This window comes from Ammospiza caudacuta, chromosome 30, assembly GCF_027887145.1.
Source record: "Ammospiza caudacuta isolate bAmmCau1 chromosome 30, bAmmCau1.pri, whole genome shotgun sequence".
Taxonomy (NCBI): Eukaryota; Metazoa; Chordata; class Aves; order Passeriformes; family Passerellidae; genus Ammospiza; species Ammospiza caudacuta.
The window spans coordinates 2,302,682-2,314,895 of NC_080622.1; the positions used below are offsets into that span (position 1 = coordinate 2,302,682).

Consider the following 12,214-nt stretch of genomic DNA (forward strand, 5'->3'; position numbering starts at 1 on the left):
GCTCCAGCTGTGCCCCGGCCGCGAGAGGAATCTCGGCGGGCACTGCAGGACCGGGCACTGCTGTTTCCGTGTCTCACTGCCCTCCCCGGTGCCTGTGAGAACCCTCCCGGCCTGCCCGGTGGGAACGAGGAGCTGGGGAGAGCAGCCCTGAACCCCCAAAAGGAGGAGCAGCAGCACCAGAGCAGTGGGGACACAAGGCAGAGCTCATTAGGAAGCAGAAATGAAGGGTGAGGGTCTCAGAGAAGGGAGGGCATCATCCCTGTGCTGGCATCTTGCTGCCCAGCATTGCAGCTGGGAAAAGGAAAATCCACAAAATGAGGGGACAAAAACACCAGCAAGAAGCTGGGGAGGGGTGAGGGAAGCACTGCCCCCACTGCCCAGGGACACCCAACCCCCTGCACCAAAAATAGGGAATGAGGCTGAGAAGGTGGAAAAAATACACACATCACTTTGTGATCTTTATTCTCTTCAGTAAATCCCCGCTTGGGGCTGCAGCTGAAGGGATCAGGTGGAACTGAAAAATACAAGATCTGGACTGCATAGAAAAAACCAAAAATAATACCCCCAAAAAACCAAACCAAATCAAACAAAACCCCACAAAACAAAACAGGAAAAAAAAAAAAGGAAAAAAAAAAAAAGAAAATAAAAAAATCCCCAACCCAAAAGCAGAAGATACTTACAGCGTGCAAGCAGGGCAGGACCTGCACTCTGGGCCCATGAGGATGGAGGGACGCAGATGGAAAACATAAAATACCAGGGGGGACCCCTTGGCGGGGTGGGGGAGAAATGAGAGAACTAGAGGACAGCATGGGGTTTTTGTTTTTATATACAAGACACATTTATCCATTAAATTTAGAACACGGTACAAAAAAAACACTTCAACTAATTAATCTTACAATGCTGCTCATATCAATTACTGGTCTTAATCCTAATAATAAGGGGGTTTGCTGTAGGCGACTCACAGCTTCCACTCCTTTGGATCTGAGAGATTCTGGGGCAGCTGGATGGGAGAGGGGATAGAAAGGAGTAAAAACCAAAAAAGGCCCCTACGGCAAACGGTTCAGATCTGAATGCGGAGAGAGAGAGAGAGAAAAAAAAAAGAAAAAAAAAAAGAAAAAATACAAATTCTATATTACATACAACAGGAAAGTGGCTGAAGACAGACAACGCAGAGGCGCCTGCGGCCTGCCCTGCGGGGCCCTGCTGGGCTGGGGGCCCGGGCGCTCCCCGCCGCAGGGTTCTCTCCTCCCTGGGGTCCTTCCTCATCATCGGGGGCACTGGGATTCTCTTCTGGAAGCGAGTGGTGCCGAGGGCCCGGCCTCAGTTGGCGCCCCAGCTGTAGCTGTTGTAGGCAGACTTGTTGGCCTGGGATTTCTGGGGGATGGAGCTGCCTTGGCTGCGCTGCCCGGAGCCGCTCTGCGGGAAAGGGCAGAGGAGAGGGTGGTGAGTGCAGGGAGGCACCCCCAGCCTGCCCCACAGGGTAACACGGGCACGCCTGGGCCCCTGGCCAGGTGCTCTGGGCAGTTGCTGATCCTCCTGGGCCCAGCTCAGCTCCCTGGCACTGGGGCAGCCTCCAGCACCCTCCCTTGGCTGCACACCTTGCTCCAGGCCAGCACACACAGGGCTGGGGGCAGCAGGGAGAGAGGAGACAGGGAAGGGTCGGTGTGGGTTGTGTCTGCTCATGGCTCTGTTTGGGTGTCTGTGTGTGCACATACTGCCTGAGGGCCTCTCTCCTCTCCTCTTGGGGCCACGGGGGAGAAGGAAGGGGCTGTGTGATCCTGGGGAGCCTTAGGGGCAGGGGCAGAGCCCACAGCAAGTGCAATGCATTTTCAGAGAGTTCATTACCTGATCTTCCTGCTGGCGTTGGCAGCACAGTATCATCTGCAAATATGGAAGCTGTTGCAGTACCAGGATATGTAAAATAAAGGGACAAACTATGACAATCGAAATCCACGGTTAGACCTGAAAGCTCCTGCAGGGTCGTGGCTGTGGTGAGGAACCCCTTTGGTGCTGGCCTGTGGAGCTGCCCCTCTGAGGATGGGGGAGGTTGAGGTGCCCCAGATGAGGGGGCACTACCTGGCCATAGCTGGTGCAGCCTGGCAGCAGGGGGGTTATGCTGAGCACCCACCCTGGCAGAGCACACCCCAGGCCTTCCTCCTCACCTCATCATCCTCCTACAGGCCCTGTGTGTATGTGCAGGTGTGAGCATGTGCCTGTCGCTGCATGTGTGCGCCGCAGAGCATGAGGGAGGGAGGGAGGGACAGAGGGACAGAAGGACCAGGGAAGCCAAGGGGGAGCACGAGCCCTAGGAGATGGCCCAGCAAGGGGCTGAGGTGCCAGGGGCACTGCTTACCTGCCCATCCTGCTGCAGATGGTGGTGGAGGATCTGCGAGTGAGGCTGCTGATGCGGGGTCAGGATGTGCATGAAGGGGGTCGGGGGGTACGCCGCCGCCGTGGCGGGGTTGATGGGACCACCACTGCCCAGAGCTGAAGGCAGGTTGAAGGAGGCTGCTGGGGTTCCAGTGTGAAATCCCTGCTTCTCGAAGGATTGCTGAGGAGGAGATGCCAAAGGCAGGATAAGGGCGGGGAGCCAGGCTGGCAGTTTGCCCCTCCCATCTCTACACATCACAGGCCCACAGTCAGCCTGTGGTACACAGAACAGGTAAGAGTCTCTCCCCATGGCTCTTTCTGGGCTTGGAATTGCTGTAAGCTGGGAAATGTCAAGCATTTCCCTTCTCCCTGGCTGTCTGATCCAAGGGGAAGAGACCTCACTGCTCAGAGAGGATGTCTCAGAGCTTGGCTTCTCCTTCCCAGCAAGGCAGGAAGCACACAGACACTGACCTGAGTTTTGGAGTAGACAGAGCCCGAGATGTCTGGCACGCCTGTGTTACTGGATGTCACGGATACACCTGGGCAGAAGGGAGGGAGAGGTGGGTGTTAGGCAGCAGCCAGTGGACCACCATGAGCTGCTTGCTGCTAACACCTGCTGGAGAGCTCCAGTGATCAGAGATCTGCAGACAGACTGGCCTGTATCACAGATATTTTATGAAAAATCCTTTCTTTAGGATTTTTTCTCTTGAGAAGCTAAGAGGCCTCAGGAACAAAATGTAAACAATGATTATCTGCTGCTGTGGAATGCAAAAATAGATCTGTGAATAGTCTCATGCAGTTGTTTCTAATTAATAACTAATCACAGTGAGCTGGCTCGGACAGAGAGTCCAAGCCACAAGCTTTTGTTATTATTCTTCTTTCTTTTGCTATTCTTAGCTAGCCTTCTGATGAAATCCTTTCTTCTATTTGTTTAGTATAGTTTTAAGATAAGATATATCATAAAATAATAAATCAAGCCTTCTGAAACATGGAGTCAGATTCTTGTCTCTTCCCTCATCCTATGACCCCTGTGAACACGGTCACAGGCCTGGGCATGACCACATGCAAAGCACCCATAGAAGTTATTTTGCTCTGGACACACACTGTTTCAAAATGCCTCCAGAAGCCAGCTGATGGGCTGGCTGCCACCCAGAGAAACACATGGAAAACAGCAGGTCTGAGGAGAGCTGGAGAACACAATGGACAGACAGGGAAACAAACCCACAGCAGCAAAAACAACCCAAAAGCTCCTCTGGTGTAAAACAGGCAATTGCATGGAAAGGCAACTCAGCTGTAGGCTGGGATGGCTGGTGCAATGACTGACAACACAAGCCCCATGGGGTGTTGGCTGTCCATAAAAAAGGGTGGCCCAGAGCACACCTCAGCCATCATTTAATGCCTGGAAAAAGTGCTGAAATGAAAACAGTTTGAAGGACTCAGCACCAGGTGACCTGGAATAAAACTGAATTACCTTCTCAAAGAGAAAATACTATCTTAAAGGGCTCTAATGCAGTGAAAAAAGCAACAAAAGGAATTTAAAGACTGGCAGAGGGAGCCAGATGCAGCCCTGCATAAGTCAGGCAGACACCAACCAAGTACCAAGACAGGCAGCAGGTTCATGACCTTCCTGCATCTTTGAATCAAGGACACTTCCTTAGAAAGTGTCTGCCAAACACTGGTGGGAAACAAGCTCAAATCCAGAACAGCTGCTGTTCTGTTAATCACATTTGGCAGATAAAAAACCAACAAACCAAACCACTGAGCAGCTTAACCTTCTGAGGGCCCAGACAGCTGATTGTGGGGCACAGAGGAGGGCATGAAGTGATCTATAATCCCCAAATCTTCCCCAGACCTGGATGCAGAACAATCCTGGGCCTTTCTATGGATAATCAATTTACTTGGGAGCAGCATCCCTGGAATTTTTCTCCATTACTGCTGTAAGATAGCAGTCCCTATCACAGCCAGTAAGCAAGCATGAAGTGACCTGTAACCCCACAGAGGAGGGCATAAAGTGATCTACAACCCCCAAACCTGCCCCGGACCTGGATGCAGAACAATTCTGGGCCTTTCTATGGATAATCAATCTCCTTGGGAACAACATAATTTTTCTCCATTACTGCTCTAAGACAGCAGTCCCTATCACAGCCAGTAAGCAAGCATGAAGTGATCTGTAACCCCCAAGAGGATCTGTAACCCCACAGAGAAGGGCACAAAGTGATCTATAACCCAAATCTTCCCCAGACCCGGATGCAGAACAATCCTGGGCCTTTCTATGAATAACCAATCTCCTTGGCAGCAGCATCCCTGGAATTTTTCTCTATTACTGCTGTAAGACAGCAATCCCTATCACAGCCAGTAAGACTGGGAGCAGCCCTGCTGCTGTGAAAAGTGTTTTTGTGGGTCTCTTACCAGTGCTGTACCCATGAGAGCCATAGCCACTGGGCTGCTGGAAAGGGGTTGCTGATGCATTGACGCTGACATTCACACCATGCTGCTTGGAAGAGGTAGGAGCAACCTACAGAACAGAGAGGAACAGAGTGAGCAGAGCCTTTGGTGGGCCACCCTTCTGCCCAAATCCCACACTCTGCCCCTGGGAACTCACAGGGAACACGGCGGGCCCGTACTGGAAGGTGCTGGGGAGCCCTGGTACCCCTGTGTAGTATGGCAGACTGGTGTAACTGTAGCCAGGAGGCAGCGCCGGGTTCAGGAACGTTTGCTGCGTGGTGTGGTGGGTCTGGGTCTGGCTCTGCTGAGGCTGAGCCAGAGTTGTTGCAGGAGCAGGGGAAGAGGCATCACCACGGCCAAATTTTGTTAAATCACCTGAAATAGAGGAGGTGAGAGTGAGGAACAGATGTTAGTCAGATGCTGGGCTGCTTCAACTCAGCCCAAAGGTGAGCCAGTCTTTTGATAAACAGTGACTTCAGTCACACCCCCCTCCCCCCAAGGACTGTGGTCCTCAGACTTTTGCACACTGATAAGGTGAAGCTATTAAATGCTCCTTGGCCCTAACAGGACTACAGAGGCAAAGGGAAGCCACAGTAGCAAAGCCCACAATCTGGCACTGGATAAACCTGCTAGCAGAGCCTGATTTCAGAGCTGCCCCTCTCCATGCACCACCAGCAGGACTGAACACAACCCAGACCCTTGCCTGGGCTGTGCAGGGCTTGGCTGCAGGTTCTGATCTTGATGAGCATTTGCCTGGCTCATCCATGCAAACACACTCTCCTATTCAAAGCTCATAGAGCTCTGAGCTTTCAGCCTCAGCTGGGCAAAAGCACTTCCACACAAAGCAGCTCCTGCCAAAGCTGAGGAGAAGTGGTGCTGGAAAAAAGTGAACCTCCAAGTGCAACAGTTCCTAAAGCATGGGAAAGCTCAGTCACTGCCCACTGCAGACTGCCAGTGTGTTAACCAATGTTACCAAGGTCAGTGTGAGGTCATAAACTCAACTGGGTGTTTGGCTTGAGTTTGACAGGTCTCAAATTTCTCATCTGCTTTCTCCCTGAGACTGTCCCATATTAAAAAAAAAAAAAAAAAAAATTATCCATATTGTGTGCTTCTATTTTTACTCTCAGTGCTTGAGAAGCACTGCTTACCACCTGGAAATCAGTCCCTCAGCTGTAGGCCTTGAAGAATCTTCCAGCCCTTCCTCACTCCCTTTCCAGCTGCCCCATTAAGGGCAGCTACTTTGCCCACCTCTTCCTAGTATCAGACCTTGACACCACCAGATGCTCAAAGGGAAAGCAAGAATTTAGCTGTGAGAAGCATGCTCCAAACCAAAAGCAGTGCAGGAGCACAGTGCAGGTGCAGAGGTGGCTCCAGTGAACAAAGACACAGGACACTGGTAGGAGCAGCACAAACCCTGATGGGATGGTTATCAGAGCAGTGTTTTTCCCTACCAGAGTATGGATTGCTGCTCAGGCTGCCATCTCTTCCAGTCAGTGGTGTGGTGGGTGTAGGGAACGGGATGCTGTAGTAATCCTGATGAATAAAAACAAAAGAAGACATTTTTATCAGCTCTGCCCAAAGTGCAAAGCAGTATATTTGGGAGAGAGGGATTTCTGGACTGCAGCTGCAAGATATGTCTGAGAATTGCAGTCCAACCAGCCACATCAGGCTGATCATAACCTACAGCAGCCCCAGGTTTTTGTAGCATGTACCATCCCCCTCACCTGGCTATTAGAAGAACCAGATAAGGTCTACTGGTATGCAGCTCTTAAACTGGCTGGACTTTCTCCCCCTCTTCACAATAAAATGGACATGTCCTGTTGCTAAATAAAGCCCATTCTCATCAGGTATTTAGTCACTGGCTCTGTTAGGGATCAGAGGTGAATCTCTCTAATAGCCCTGCTGTTGGAACTCGTGCTCCTTGGCTCCAACAAGGAACACTGCTGCATGAGTAACTCGTGCAGGCAGCTCCCCACGTGCCAAGGAGCAACTGATTAACTCCTCACTGCTGCTGCAGAGGTGCATCCACTCAGCTCTCCATTTTGCCAGCTCTTAAGCTTTGTCTCTACCCAAGCAGCACCAGTGGAAGTGGCATGTCCTTGTCATTCTGCAGTACTCACCAACGGGAATCTCGTCTGGAGCATTTGCAAGTCATCATATCCATACACCTGTGGCTAGAAAAAGAGCCAGAGATGACACTGGGGACACGGACAATATAAGGATTTTAGATTAAACATTTAGAGAAACATGAGAGAAAGCCAGAAGCAGCCAGTCAGCAGCCACCAGGTGCAGGCAGCCAGAGCCTTGACACAGGCTGATGCTGCCAGAAGTTCTTCTGAGCTGCTCAAAGTCACTCAACAGTTTTTCTCTAGAAATCATCCCAAAACTGAAATCTGTCCTCACCTTTAGGGGAGGATGTGACACACACCCCTAGACTTTGTGGCTCTTGCTACCCTTGCCCTGAGTGCCCTTTGTCACACCATATTTCTAACACAGCTCTGTGCTTCCACACACTGTGCTCTGCCCAAGGGCTCTTAAAAGGCTGGAGAGGCTGCAGAGAACAGACTCTGCCCTGGGGTGATCACAACACACATTTACCTCCACGGGCACACGGAATCATGGAAAAAACCAGCAGGTCCAAACTCTGCCTGTCCAAGGCAATCCTGCTGGGCTGTCACAGTCTTTAGTTTCCCCACTATGCTACATCCATCCCTCCCTGCTGCAGAGGGAGCTGGGACACCACTGCAAATTTCCACTCACCGGGTAGGCATGTAGCAAGCCTGGAGCCATGATGTATGGATTAGGCAACAACGGTGGGACTCCAGGAGGGAGATTGGGAGGGGCTTTTCCTGAAAAGGGAGGAGAAGGGAAAAGTTCCACAGTGAAGCAAACAGCAGAAGCTCGCTCTCTTAGCCCTCACACCTTTCTCTGCGACAGTACCTGATGTGGTTGCAACAGAGCTGCGAGTCGAGGCCGTCACTGTGGAGTTGCTGCTGAGGCTGAGGCCCAGGCTGCTGACACTGCTGAGGCTGGAGGAGACACTGACAACTGGTGGGGCAGCTGACACCGTGCTGGAGGAGGTGGAGAAAGTACTAGCAGAAGAATGGAGGCCTGCTTCACTCTCCACACTTGTGTGCTAAGGAGGGAAGGGAGGAGAGTAAGGGGATCAGAGAGATGGAACCAAGTGCACAGGTAGCACAGGACATTCACTGTGCAGAACATCCTGTACCTCTGTCTGCATCTGCATGTTCTTGCAGTGAGGCTGGCTTAAGTCCAAAGTCCTGACAGCATACTAATGCTTAGAAACCCCTCTCATGGCTCCATCCCAACTCATCTGTCTGAGGAGCAGAGCAGGGCTGGACACCACATTTGCAGCAGGGTGATTTATTCTGCTGCAAAAGCCAACGCCCAGGAACTGCGCTGCAAGAGCTCCAGCAGTAGAGATATTTGGTTCCACTGCATCAGCCTCCAGTGTGCTCTGACATGTGGCTCTGACTCTGCAGCACATTCAAGGGCTACTACAGGCTCAAAAGAAGGCACTGCTAAGTCAGAAACAGGCAAGGTGTCAACAGCCTTGAGCCACAGGTGTACTGACACAACTCCCTGTTGTCTCTCTCCACACAACATCCAGACTCCAGCAGGACAGCCAGCAGCCTGGCAGCTCCTGCCACAACCACAGCCCCAAGGTCAGGCACCCCAGCAGACCCCACCAACCTGAGCAGAAATGGAGCACACAGTGAGAGATCACACCCAGACTCACCAGAAGGGTTGAAGTTGATGTTCGCCCAGAGGATGTGGATGAGGACAGACTGTTCTGCTGGGTGGGTAATGCACTGACAGGAAGAGAAATAAAACATTGTCAGACCAAGGTGAGAGCCAACATTAGTAGCACCATCCCCATTTCCCATCTGCTTGAATGGGATGAGTCATCTTAGTCTTCCTCACTGCATCAGACAGACCCTGATGTCTGCTATAGAGTCCTGCTTCTAGTTCACAATTCCACCCCTCACTGCCTCACCTGCTGAGCTGGGCAGTGCTTGTACTGGGGAGCTCCTCACTGTGGCTCAGGCTGCTCAGAGGTGTTGAGTGTTGGCTGGCTGTGGTCAGCAGGGACGATGCAGACACCCCATCGTTGAGAGGGGCAATGCTGGGAGCAGAGGGGGAGTCGGATTTCACTGCAGGGCCCGTAGCACCTGAGAACAAAAGCTTTGGGTTAATTAAGGGCAGCTACTGGCTGAGGGGAACACAAGGGCAAGGATCAGCAAGTGCTCAGCTAGAGGAGCTGGGAGATTTGGGGCAACATCAGCCAAATCTCAGCTAGAGGAGCTGGGAGATTTGGGGCAACATCAGCCAAATCTCAGCTAGAGGAGCTGGGAGATTTGGGGCAACATCAGCAAGTTCTCAGCTAGAGGAGCTGCGAGATTTGGGGCTCCCCTCAGTGCTCCCAAACAGTTAGACCCTTATGATTGTGTTCTATATCTCACTTTACCTCAACACTACTGCTGGCTCTGCAGAGAGCTTCAAAACCTTCAGAGAAGTGCCTTCCATGCACAAAGCAAAGTTATTGTCATAGGTGACCCTTCAAGGATCAGCACAAAGCTGAATGTTTTGAGGCAAACAAATAATGTGAATGGCAGCAATTAGTCCAGCAAGGAAAGGACTTGCTATTAGCACAGATAAAACTTCTCATTCAAAGCAGAGAACACAAGAGATACAGGACACCCACTGTACTGGCAAGACTCTTACCTTCAACAGCCTGTGTGGTTTGTAATGGCGTGGGTTGTACAGAACTGAAACCATTCTGAGGAAGAAGAGAAAAAAGGAGGACTGGGCATTATTGCTGAGCATTTCCAGAGGCAGAGCTAGTGTCACCTCTCTCTCACACTCCCTTGCACAGTTATGAAAAGGTTCTTCTACCAGACTGTGTTTGGGTCAGTCCCAAGGTCCAGCCCCGTGCCAGCATGGTCCCCAAGTGTATATGAGAGAAACCAGTGCAAGAAGTTTCTGTGCTGCTGGTAGTCAGACTGCCTCAACACTCTCAATCCAAGCTCATTAGCCAAACCTGACATTTCTGAACTGGTGTGCAGCATACAAGAACCAAATCCAAAACACAAACCAAAACTCTTTGTCTGCATGTCCCTCTAGGAGGGTACATGACACAACACGTGCCCTGCAATCACCTTGAGTGCTGTTAACCCCAGCACCAAACACAACAGCCACAAGAGAGCTCTCATTAGAGCCCAGGAGCCACACAGTGAGGATCACAGAACTCTTTGATAAGCCATTCAGCTTTCCCAAAGACACTTCACACTCAGCACAATAGGTAAGCAAAGCTGTTGTCTTACCTTAGCCTGGGTCAGATCTTTCTGGGGCGAAGAGGAGATAGAATTTGGGTATCGCCTCGTCTGGGTGGATCTCTGTTCGTACAGTGGTCCCTGAGCACTGTTCTGGGAGGTAAATGTTGCTGTCTGTATTGTGCCACTCTGGTAACCAGACTCCTGGCTTTGATTGGACGAAATTGTGGATGAAGATTCACTACAAAAGGAAAAAAAGAAAAAAGTGTTCCTCCATTTTCCTCTGAAATAACCCTGCTGTAAGCTGCTGGCCCAGTCTGGGCTCTTCACTTCAAATACTCAAGATAAAAAGCCCCAAGCATCAGTAAAGGCACCACATGAAGCAGCCAAGCCAAGAAACATGCCCAGAGAGCAGGGCTAGCCCAGCCATGGACATCCAGCTACAGCCTTGCCTTACACAATGCTGTGCCTTAGGCAACACTTCATGAGCTGCCACCACTCAGGTCCCAGTACTCAAGGGATGGCCAGTTACCGAGGGTCAGCCCAACAGAAGACAAACACACTATCACAAATTAGGCTCCTACTCCACTGTGTACCAGTTTGCCAAGGCAAAGAGAAGGACAAAGTACTCAATCTATTCACTAGAGACATGGAGCAGTTGTGCTGGGGACTCCCCATCTGTGTTTTCAACAACACAGTTTAAGGCTAGCAGAAAAACAATTTTCTGTACAAGTACCACAGGCCAAAGAGCCACAGAGCTGCCCTATGAGTCTGCTGGCAACTTGTGCTTTGCTGTTGCATACATTGTCCCCCCTTTGTGACCAAAGCACGGTCAGAAAGGGTCTACTAGTATGCACAAGACAACTCAAGTCCACAGGACCAACTCCCAAAGCTGCCTGCTTGGATTAAAGGCTCCTGGTGCTCACCTGGCCGAGCTGGTGTAGAGGCTGCTCTGAGACTGGCTAACGGCGGCGCTGGTCGTGGGCGTCGATTCATACTCAGCAAGAACAGGCTCTGAACCAAACTGTAACGCCCCAAACTGCAGGTTTAGCCCTGAGATATCTGAGGAGCCAGGCATTTCCACAGCAAGTGCAGGAATCTGCAAGGCAGGAACAACAGAACAGGTCAATCATTCCCAGGGATTAGCCCAGAGAATGACTTTATTACCCTTGTTTCCCTGCACACAGTAGCAGTTATAGGCTTGCAGCCCCTGAATTACACTGTTCAACCCAGGCAGGCACACAACTCCATCACCCCCACAAGCACTCACTGCTAACTAATAAAGTACTGGAATGAATAATAACCTACTGGAATGCTCTTCCCAGGGAGGTGGTACAATCACCATCTCTGCATGTGTTTAAAAAATGACTGGACATGGCATTTGGCACTATAGTCTAAGTGCAGTGTTAGGGCATAGGTTGGACTCGATGATCTTAGAGGTCTCTTCCAACCTCATGATTCTATGATTCTAACAAGAGGAAGGCCAAGCCCAGACCTTCCCTAAGCAGCCCAAACCCTCCCTGAGCAGCCCAAATGGCTGTTTCTGCAGCTCTAACACAACTCAGTTGTCTCCTTCCCCACCACTGCACCTTTGATGTTAATGATGCTTTCTTCTTTTGCTGCTTGAGCTTCTGCTGTGCTGGCTGGGGACTTGAGGACTGGTTGTCCGAGGAGCCTGGAGACATCTGGGGAACTGGATTGGTTTTGCTGGGCAGTGGTGAGGATGGAGGGGCCGGTGTGGTTGTGGAGGCAGTCACCACAGGCTGCTTCTCCTGCATGAACACTTCTATCATGGTTGAAGTTGATGTGAAGCCCTGACGCTTGGTGAAGGGACTATGCACAGAAGAGTCTGTTGGATTCTTGAGATCTATGGGACAAGACAGGGATGAGTTACCAGGGTTTGTTTCCTTAAAAATAAATCAAATTCTGGCACTTAGCAAGAAAAATAAATCCTTTTCCTCGATGTTTCATCCTGAAGCTTGTTAGACAGCAGAAAACTTAAGCATCTCTGCTCCCAGCCTCACACTCTCACTACCATCAAAGCCAAGATTTTTTAAACTCTTCTTCCCTCAGTTGCTTCCACCACCCCTACAGGACAAAGCCAG

The 12,214-nt window shown here is 50.9% G+C and overlaps 1 protein-coding gene across 2 annotated transcripts in view; it reads right to left on the bottom strand.

The window, feature by feature from the left end:
* Positions 1–659: 659 nt before the first annotated feature.
* UBAP2L (ubiquitin associated protein 2 like) overlaps positions 660–12,214 on the bottom strand; it is a 30,409-nt gene continuing 18,854 nt past the window's right edge. For both annotated transcript variants that reach the window (XM_058821913.1, XM_058821912.1), the window contains 15 exons: positions 11,699–11,976; positions 11,036–11,208; positions 10,161–10,350; positions 9,562–9,616; positions 8,834–9,008; positions 8,576–8,648; positions 7,756–7,951; positions 7,576–7,664; positions 6,936–6,989; positions 6,267–6,348; positions 4,973–5,190; positions 4,780–4,885; positions 2,842–2,909; positions 2,354–2,551; positions 660–1,416 (listed from right to left, as the gene is read on the bottom strand). In XM_058821913.1, coding sequence (XP_058677896.1) covers positions 1,321–1,416; positions 2,354–2,551; positions 2,842–2,909; positions 4,780–4,885; positions 4,973–5,190; positions 6,267–6,348; positions 6,936–6,989; positions 7,576–7,664; positions 7,756–7,951; positions 8,576–8,648; positions 8,834–9,008; positions 9,562–9,616; positions 10,161–10,350; positions 11,036–11,208; positions 11,699–11,976 — 2,051 coding nt within the window. In that variant the 3' untranslated portion in view covers positions 660–1,320. The remainder of the gene's footprint in view (positions 1,417–2,353; positions 2,552–2,841; positions 2,910–4,779; positions 4,886–4,972; positions 5,191–6,266; positions 6,349–6,935; positions 6,990–7,575; positions 7,665–7,755; positions 7,952–8,575; positions 8,649–8,833; positions 9,009–9,561; positions 9,617–10,160; positions 10,351–11,035; positions 11,209–11,698; positions 11,977–12,214) is intronic.